Source organism: Nicotiana tabacum, chromosome 10 (genome assembly GCF_000715075.1).
Source record: "Nicotiana tabacum cultivar K326 chromosome 10, ASM71507v2, whole genome shotgun sequence".
Taxonomy (NCBI): domain Eukaryota; kingdom Viridiplantae; phylum Streptophyta; class Magnoliopsida; order Solanales; family Solanaceae; genus Nicotiana; species Nicotiana tabacum.
This window is the reverse complement of record NC_134089.1, coordinates 4,791,031-4,801,573: the sequence shown is the minus strand read 5'-3', so window position 1 is coordinate 4,801,573 and position 10,543 is coordinate 4,791,031. Positions and strand designations below refer to the sequence as shown.

At 35.6% G+C, this 10,543-nt stretch overlaps 1 protein-coding gene across 1 annotated transcript; it reads right to left on the bottom strand.

The window, feature by feature from the left end:
- Positions 1-6,061: 6,061 nt before the first annotated feature.
- LOC107819475 (UPF0481 protein At3g47200-like) lies at positions 6,062-7,636 on the bottom strand. Its single transcript, XM_016645576.2, has one exon. The coding sequence runs from the start codon at positions 7,613-7,615 to the stop codon at positions 6,230-6,232; it is 1,386 nt and encodes a 461-aa protein (XP_016501062.1). The 5' UTR covers positions 7,616-7,636; the 3' UTR covers positions 6,062-6,229.
- Positions 7,637-10,543: the final 2,907 nt, after the last annotated feature.

The window sequence follows — 10,543 nt, the reverse complement described above, 5'->3', positions numbered from 1 at the left end:
ACAATCTTGTCAACTCCTTCAATTTTGGCCGTAGATGAATTTCCCATGAAGATTGTCTCGTCGGGACCTGCGGGGACATAAGAAGAAAATAACTCCTTGTTAGCACAAACATGGCGGGTGGCTCCAGAATCTATCCACCATTCTTTTGGATTTCCTACCAAATTGCATTCAGACAACATGGCACATAAGTCCTCCATTTCATCTTCAACCATGTTAGCTTGATTCTTTTTCTTCTTATCATTCTTGGGCGCACGACAATCCACGGCCTTATGCGCAGATCTTCCACAGTTGTGGCAATTACCCTTGAACTTTTTCTTGCTTGGGTAATTCTTTGGTCCGGAAACCTTCTTCCTCTTCTTATTTTGTGGCGCCTCCTCAACAACGTTTACCCCCATTATTGTCGAGTTTCCATGTGACTTCTTTTCAGCATTTTTGTTGTCTTCTTCTATCCTCAAACGAACAATCAAGTCTTCTAGTGTCATCTCCTTCCGTTTGTGTTTAAGATAGTTCTTAAAATCCTTCCACAATGGAGGTAACTTTTCAATGAAAGCAGCGACTTGAAAGGCCTCATTTATGACCATACCTTCAGCAAGGAGGTCATGCACAATGACTTGTAATTCTTGGACTTGAGTTATGACTGACCTAGTGTCAATCATCTTGAAATCCAAAAACCTTGCAGCCACGAACTTCTTAAGTCTGGCATCCTCAGTCTTGTACTTCTTCTCAAGCGCATTCCATAATGCTTTTGAAGTTTCCATGACACTATAGACATTGTACAAGCCATCTTCCAAACAACTCAATATGTAGTTTTTGCACAAGAAATCAGAATATTTCCATGCTTCAGTTACAACAAGTCGTTCATCATCCGGAGTATTTTCAGCCACGACCGGAGGATCCTCCTTGATGAAACGTTGCAAACTCAACGTAGTAAGATAGAAGAGCATCTTCATTTGCCAGCGTTTGAAGTCAATACCGAAAAACTTTTCGGGTTTTTCTGCCGCTGCCATAGCATGAGCAGGAGTAGAACGGCTTGACGAGGCAGCAACTCTCGTAACAGTAGCAACCGTTCCCGCAACACTTCCATTAGTTTGGTTTTCATTCGTCATATTTCTGTAAAGTTGAAAACAATACAGAACTTGTTAAATCAGTGAAGTTTTGATATCTTCAAACTGAATACCAAACCAACCATACAACACGTAACAATGGTGAAGTTTTTATATACTTCAAACCCGTACGTTTATTATTCCGGCAAAGTTTTTATGTACTTTAAACCGGACAGAAACAATTATAGGAGTAGAAAGCAACAAGGCTTTAGTCTCCAACAAAGTATATAGAAAACAGTTTAATAATCAACACAGAAACGTTAGTAATTAAAATTCCTTAAGCTTGTGTGCGTTACTGTGTTAAAAAATCAGAAAACAAAACTGTTAGAATAATAAAGAAATCTAGAAAAAACAATAAAGAATCAAAATTATTCCGAGTCCACAATTTTCTTGTGTGTCCTTAAGAAATTTTAACCCCCTCAACGTTGCCAAGGTAATGGATTAAATCCTCCCAGGATAAAGCGGAATAAACCTTCCTGCAACAGTGGCAATACAAACTGCAGGATACCAACGAACTCAAAGAACGGAGCAAAATCACACTTACGAATTTGAGAGAGAGAGACTGCGAATTAGGATGCAGTGTATTCAGAAAGAAAGAAGTTCTGGAGTGTTTTTCGTGTCTGGAAGATGCAGCCTTGCCTCAGAATTTATAGGCAAATATCAGAAGAGGTGTCTGGAAAGGTGCCTTTCAGAAAAATACGCGGCCTGCCGCGGTTCTACCGCGATCGCGGCAGAACCGCGGCCAGAGAGGCTCTCTGAATCTGACTGCCGCGATTCTACCGCGGTCGCGGCAGAACCGCGGCCAGCGAGGCCCTCTGAACTTTCAGCAGTGTTCTGGCGTATTTTCAGCAGTGATTTGGCATTTAATTAATTATTAAATAATTAAATAAATTTTGTCCAAAAAATTATCTTATCGATCATTTGACAAATCCCAAGCCCAATCCGAAGCCGAAGCCGAAGCTGGGCCGAGCGAGCGACGACGGCGCGAGGGTTCATTCTCTTCAACTCCTTTTAAGAGCTTTAAGAAGTGAATCTATATATAAGCACACAAATGTGATTGTCCCTCACCAATGAGGGACAAAGTGCAAGACAAAAGTTCACTTCTTCAAATTTTCATTTTCCCTTCATTTTATTTTCCTCCATTTCCAATTCACACTTCTTCTACTTTAAAGCCCAATGGCTTAAAGTCCAACAGCTGACTAGGCAGCTTGCCCCAATACCAGGAGATCGGTTACAGGTTATTTAGTAAAGCTTGGCCCTTCCCTTATCTCTTGGAAGTTCAAGAAGCAGTCCACCATCTCCAGAAGATCTACTGAAGCAGAATATAGGAGTCTGGCGGCTACAGTTGCTGAAATCACTTGGTTGATTGGTCTATTCGCGGAGTTGGGTGTTTGCCTTCAATTGCAAGTCTCTTTATTCTGTGATAGCAAGTATGCTATACAGATTACAGCAAACCTTGTGTTTCACGAGCTCACGAAACACATTGATATCGATTGTCATTTCATCCGGGAGAAAGTTCAGCAGGGTCTGGTTCATCTTTTGCATCTATCTTCCTTTGAGTAGCTCGCTGATATTCCCACAATGGGTCTTCCTGTCCGTCAGCACCTGTTATTTGCTCTCCAAGCTAGGAATGAAAAATGTCCGTCAGCACGAGCGCATGAAGATCTTCATTTCCCCTAGCTTGGGGGGGAGGGGTGTAAAGGAGTTAACTAGGAGTGTTGACATCACTTAGCTTGTAACTAGAGTTAGTGGTGAGTTAAGTTTAACCAAAGTTAGGTGTAGCTGAGATAAATTAACCACATCAGATAGTTAGTTGTAGTCAGTTAAACACGTGTATATATGGTTGTAAAGTGTCATATTTTAACTAAAACAAAGTGATTAAAAGCTCAATGCTTCTCTCTCTAAAACTTCAGATTCTTCTCTCATTCTTCCTGCAAATCTCATCTTCTCTGCTATTCAGCAATTCTGTCCACAGACAGATGGAAATTAACAACATACCGATGGAGTAAAAATATTTAAACAAAAGAGTCATCACTAGCTCATAAAATAAATACAAGTAAATATTAATAATGAGCAATAATTGATCACCTTATAATAATGATAATTAACATATTATCATATATTGAACTACAAAAATAGTTGAAAAATCTTTATTACCAGGGTTCAAGACCTAACCGCAGCAAAGCACCTCACTTTTTCATTTTTCTTTTCCCCTTTTGAATTCAATAATAATTTAGTTCTTCACTTCTTTGTAACTTAGTCATTAACTTCACTTACTTTTTTCTTTTATCTTTTATGAATTTAATATTAATTTTAATAATATTAGTCAACTTAGTTCGGAACCTAAGTCATAATATTTGGACTCAAAGGACCAAAATAGGTGCATAAAAAAAATTAAGCATCTATTTTATATTACATGCGCTATACACTTCATTTTTGTTTTACAAATCCCTCCCTCAAATGCCCCAAACCTTGCTTCTATCCAGTCTCCACGATTAGAAATAACGCAAACTCTTGCGCCTTTAACATTCACTTCGGCGAAGTTGCCGGAATAAGTCAACTCGAGACATAGCCTATTTAAAAGATAGTGGTGCCCCGCTGCACTCAAATCCTAAGTCCGCCTCTGAATTTGACCCAATTCCAGAAAATAAATATTGCAATTTTTTATTAAAATGAATCTAGTGTTATGTTTGTAATTTTCAGGATTCTTTTTTGTTCTAGGAAAAGAAATGTTAAATGGAAAAAGGAGCAAGTAAACAAAGGACTAACTTGTCTTCGACTATGGAACGTAGTGCTACCTTTGTCCCACAAAAATATGAAGTGATTCGACTATTGTTGAAGCCTTTACACAAATGTTCCAAATAAGTTTCAACTTACTAACCTCAAGTCATTAATCATAGACTTACCAAAGTTAGCTAAGTACATATAAAAATTGAAAAATCAAATAAATACGGTTCTTTCTCTTGAAGAATCGCATGCAAAAATTACCTTCCATATTTTTAAGCGTGATTAACAACATTAGATGATAGACGGAAATGAAATTTTATGGATGAGGTAGCAAATAAGGTAATGAAATAAAAAAATATATATAATATTCCAAAAATCTAAGCAAAAAAGGAACTTTTCAATGGATATAGTTGAAATTTATTGAAAACATATAGATAAGTCAATATACAAAATTTGATGATGATTGGAGGTGATTTGGACTGGTTTTGTATCAAAATTCGTAATTAAATCGAGTTCAAAAAATTCTTCTGCGACACATGTATCAAACATGTATTACGCATGTATCTCACACACAAGTATACATGGATATACAAGTGATACACAATTGATACAAATATGATACAATGTGATACACAAATGATACACAGTGTGATACACATATCAACTTTTTCATGTTTAGTTTTTACTTCAAATTTTCTATTTAAACCGCCTCAAAACTTCATCAAATCATCCCAAAATTGAGATTCAAGCTCCTTAAGATGTACCTAATCTATTCTAACAACACCCACTCAAAAGAAAGTAAAAATTTGAATTTTTTTTGGTACAAATAACTAATTGGCTAATATTAGCAATATTTGACTAATATTAGTAACATTTTATTAATTGGTTAATTTTATAATGAACTACTTATAAATTGACAAAGCTGGTAGTTTTCTTCCAAAATTTCTTAAGTGAATATTTACACTACTGAAAATAAAGTGTGGGCCAAATAAAGTGATGGAACATATTGAGCCAACCCTGATTGTTAGGCTTTGTTTGGCAAAATATTGCAGGCTCGTCTACCACAAGCACTGGGTTTGGGCCATGTGGCTCGTGTGAGAACATGGGCTACGTTTAGTTTGATCCATCAAAATAGTACGTGCTAGCCAGTTTTCGGACTGGTCATTTAAAAATAGTCAACGTTTGTAAAGTCATTGAAAAATAATTATTATTTTGCTACAACACAACGGCGTATGAAGATCGGTGCACCTGTGTATGAACTTCCAGCACATTATGCTGGAATTCCAATACGCGGAAAGTTCCAGTATATTTTGCTGGACCGATATATTATACTGGAGTTCCAGCATAAGATACTGAAATTCCAGTATATTTTAATGGAGTATTTTTCCGGATTTTGAACAATGTTTTCGTTCAAATTTATCTTTACATGAAAAGTGACTAAATTTCAATTACTTTTGAAACTGCGACTATTTTTGAATGATCACTTGTAAATCTGGCTATTTTTGAATTTCTCCCAAGAAAATAGCGCATTAAAACTTTTTCATTTGCTGATTAATGCAACATATAATAATTGTTTCCTTCATTTAGTTCCAATTTTGATCTGAATAATTATTTCAATTTTATTTTCCTTAAATTGCTTCATTGCTCCTATGATCTTCTTTTGGTTTGCAATTTTTCATTAATTCACAATACATAGCTTGGTTCGTCTCTAATTTACAAGATGGACGGATAAAACAGTGTTCATGTTAGTTTAAAGGAAAAAGATTAACAAAGAAATCCATGAGATATCCTATTCATAATACACTGAGGGAGATTAACTGTGTGCAACCCATATAATCTGAGTATTTATGCTCATTGAAACACAGAGAAAGGCTGTGTATGCGCCTTTGAAGCTACGGGTAAATGTAGTAAACCGGCCCATAGACAGGCATAGACACTAAGTCGTGCCCTACGCTATCACTCTGTCATTTACATACTCGTCTCCCAAACTATTGGCTTTGATACTAGTTATTGATCTAAAACGGTCCAAAGATACTCTTAACATTGTGTGATATTGTCTGGTTTTGGTCGAGTCCGCACGGTTTTCCCCAAAAGATCTCACGCCATTAAATTATCCAACTCCTTATAAGTAGATTATTTTTCTTTTGTACTTTCCATGTGAGGCTTTATGTACATCTAACATATCTATTACTATTCAACTGATGAATAATTAATCAGAATTGCCAATAAAGTATTGTAAAATGACAAAACTATCAAAAATATTGAAATCATACACCATTGTTCTCAAAAAGTAAACCAAATTTAAAGACATTACCTAGTTATCTTCTCAAAATTGATGAAACTACTTGACATAAACCAAGCCCACAAATCAAAATTTGAAATTATTTTACAAGCCCAAATCAAGAAGGAGGGTTAACATAACCCAGAATTGCATAAAGAGCCTGAAGAACAGCCAATACCAAAAGAATTAAAGCTGCCAATGCTGAAATAAAAGACCAAGGAGAACTAAAATAAGTATACTTAAAACTAGCCCAATGAACATGCCAACTACTCTTATAATAATCATTCACCTTATTAAACAATTCCAGTAAATAACACTCATCAATATCAAACATAACATCTTTCCCAAGATTGTTAATAAATGTAGCAACCTCACCATCTGTCCCAAAATAATTCTCAATTATGTTGCAATCACACAAATACTCAACATCCTTGTATGTGTTTACCAAACAATCAAGCAATGTTGCATAGGTTGTCATATGCTTTGAACAATCAACATGACATTGCTCATATGCCACACAATTTATCAAGAATGAGCTCATGAAATCATCTATTGTAATTGTTGGCATTTCAATGAATCCTCTATTGAATTTTATGGCCAAGAATGTCTCTTCTTTTCTAGGTTTAAGCTTAATTCCGGCGCGACGAAGCTTGGAAATACATTGTATTACATGTGTAGGTGAATTTCTTCTTTTTTTAGGGTTTTCTTCATCTATGAAAATGTAACTTGATCTAAGAAAATCAAGTAAATGTTTGCCTTCAAGATTGCCAAAATTTTCAAGAACTTCATTAGGTCTTTGTAGTGTATAGTTAAAGAAAGTCAAAGCTAATTTGGCTAAAGAAGGAGTTGATTCTTCACCTGGCATTTTTGTGAACTCAAATAAGGATTGAAGTATGAAAAAAGGGATTTGATTCTCGAGTCGAATTAAATCCCTTAAGAAAAAAGGATATATCCAAGACATCGAGATAAGTGGATCGTCTTTTTCAACAGGAACTACCCCACCAAATTTCCGAAAAAGTTCAATAATGAAACAACCATCAAGAACCAACATTTCTACAAACTCATCTCTATCAAGAAGTATAGCTTCAGAGTAACATTCCCTTGCCCTCATTTCTAGTGGTTGAATAACTTTCAAATAGTCCTCTAAATTAAGACCTTTTTCCTCAGTTCTCTTAAGCAAAGTGCCCAAAAATCTCCACTTGTGTTCTTCAATCATCTTGACATGATCTTTGCCATGGTGATATGGACCAATTGACACTATTTGAGGCTCGTAGGATCGCCCATTGACATTAATGAAACTTTGAGGTACTCGAAAAATACAACAAGAACTCCGACCGGCCGATTCGCTTAGAAGTTGAGGTGGTTGGGAAATTTTTTGGTGCATCAATTCTAGTTGACTCTTGTTTACTTCCCAATTGATTGTGACAACATGTTGATCATCTTGGTTTTCAATGGAATAGTGACTCATTTTGATTTTGGGAGAGAAATGTAGATTTTTGAACATATTTTCTTTGATTGATTGCTAGATATTTATGGAAAAGGACCAATAGGTGCATGGTACGTAAAGTATGTGGGGCGATAGTGTAATGAGCTGGAGAAGAACTATTAGGAACTCAAATAATTGAGGTAGGAGGGATATATTATATTTATTAATAGGCAACTAGTTCAGCACCACCCATTATTTTTCTTTAAACTATGAGCAGTTATTTGCTTAATTTTTTTAGTCTAATTCAAACTTATATTTTAATGTTTGGGGGTGCTTTCACAATTTTAACAACAACAACATATCCAATATAATTTCACATTGTGGGGTCTAGGAGGAGTAAAATATATGCAAAACTTATCTTTATCTTGTAGGAATAGAGATGTTATTTCTGAAAGTCCCTCGACTCAAGAAAACAATTCTCAGTAGAACAATTCTCAGCCGGTTTGAACAGGAGAACAATAATATATTTTCTGGTTTTAAGAACAGAAAACAGAAAGGTGGAAGAGCTATAGGAACGGTTAATTTGATGATTAGCAATAACACGAAGATACATTAAATTTTCTCTCAACTCACTTTGTACTTTTAAGTTTTTTTATGGATTATGTTTAGCTTAAATAATTAATTAAGGTGTCTACCAAACTAAAATGCTCTTGCTTCTCCACCAAAAAACAAAATTTTGTATTACGTATGGAATGCAATTTAGCAAATTTGTCTAACATTGTCATGCACCTATATATGGTTAGGCTCTTGTGAATTGGGGAGAAATTCAAAAATAGCAAGATTTACAATTAGTCGTTCAAAAATAACTCAATTTCAAAAGTAATCGAAATTTAGCCACTTTTTATATAAAGATAAATCTGAGCGAAAATACTGTTCAAAACCAGGAAAATACGCCAGTATATTATGCTGGAGTTCCAGCATAAGTATACTTGAACTCCAGCATATTATACTGGAGTTCCAGTATGCTGGAACTCCAACATAATATGATGGAGTTCCAGCATAGCAAGCATGCTGGTCCAGCATAAATATATTGGAGTTTGGAGCATCGGTGCTCCAGTCTCCAGTATATTATACCGGAGCCAGCAAAGTATATCGGTCCAGCATAATATGCTGGAGTTCATACACATGTGCACCGAACTCCAGTATATTATGATGGACCGGTCTCTGTTGCAGCAAAATAGTGGCTATTTTTCATTGACTTGGTAAACGCTGGTTATTTTTGAATGAACAGTCCAAAAACTGGTTATACTGTGCTATTTTTACTGTGAATTGTGACAATTGTTTTTTTCTCGGCCGAATATTCGAGTATCTGGATGAAAACTAGTGAAGTAGGAGGACCAGAATGTCAAATCAGAACAAGTACAGGAGTCTAGGTTTTTTTTGTTTTTTTTATTAGTATTGACTAGGTCTTTAGATGGGCCAGATTTGTGTCCAGGCCCATAAGCATTTAATTATGGGGTTTTGACACAGTTACCCACAAAAATAAAATTATTTACCCTTGTCTACTCATTTATTTTTCTACCCATAAACTAATTATATTTCCTACCCATAGTAGTTTTTGTGGGGAATTATTTCTTCATTCTCCAATTCTTTTTTATTTCTATTCTTCTTTTATTATTTTTTCTTTTCTCCTTTTCTTTTTTCTCGTTTTCTTCTTTTTTTTTTCTCTTTTTTCCTTTTCTAATTTCATTTAACTTCATTTTTATATTCTTTATCTCTTCATAATCTAATTTCATTTATGGGTTTTACCATTTTTTATTATTCTTTTTTTATATTAATACTAAAGAAATATTAAATTATGTATCGATTAAATTTAGCTAATACAACCAAAAAATATTAACTAACATATGATACCAGTATAGTATATAGCTATACCAACAGGGTATATAATTGTACGCAAAGAGTTAAAAAAATTAATTCTATTATTAAACTAAAATAATATCAGTTGTCAATAAAAATTCAAAAAATTCTAAAAGGATCTATGTAACGACCCGACCGGCCGTTTTGAGCTTTTGCACGTTGCTCGCCAAATTTCGGGAAGGACTAGCCCCGTGTGATGTATTATAACTTGTGTAAATTGTTGGTTTTGGTTTTCAGGGTAATCAGAACGAATTTGGAAGAACAGTTCTCAGTTTAAAGCTTAAAATTTGAAAGGTTTGACCAAGATTTGACTTGTTTGTATATGATCTCAGATCAGAATTTTTATGACTTGGTTAGCCCTGTTAGGTGATTTGGGACTTGGGAGCATGATTGGAATGCATTTTGGAAGTCCGTGGAGAGTTTAGGATTGAATTGGCGAAATTGAGATTTCGGCGTCTTCCGGTTGATAGGTGAGATTTTGATATAGAGGCCGGAATTAAATTCCAGAAGTTGCAGTAGTCTTGTTGTGTCATTTGGGATGTGTGTACATAATTTCAGGTCATTCGGACATGGTTTGGTTGGGTTTTTTTTCAAAAGCGTAATTCGAAAGATTTTAGAAAGTTTGGCTTGAATCCGATGTGTTTTGGGTGATTTGATGTCGTTTGAGGTGTTTTGATGATTGAAATAAGTTTGAATAAGGTATTGAGTTATGTTTGTGCTTTTGGTATGGTCTCGGGGGCCTCGGGGTGATTTCAGATGGCTAACGGGAAGTTTTGAGACTTGAGAAATTGTAGTTTTTTGCTGCTTCTAGTGTTTTCGCACCTGTGGTTTGGGGACCGCAGTGCGATGCCGCATAAGCGGCGAGTTGGGCGCAGAAGAGGAAAGAGGTCAGGTGAGCTGGACCGCAGAAGCGGCTATTGGGATTGCATCTACGGAATCGCAGATGCGGAGGGAGTTCGCAGAAACGGTTATGGTTGGTTTAATGAATTCCGCAGAAGCGGATGGAAGACCGCATATGCGGTACCGCAGAAGTTGTTCTTGAGTCGCAGATGTGACAGACCTGGGCATAATGTTTTAAGTCATTTC

What these genes read in the sequence shown, in the direction of transcription:
- LOC107819475 (XM_016645576.2), bottom strand. Translation starts at nt 7,615, where the DNA reads ATGTTCAAAAATCTACATTTCTCTCCCAAAATCAAAATGAGTCACTAT.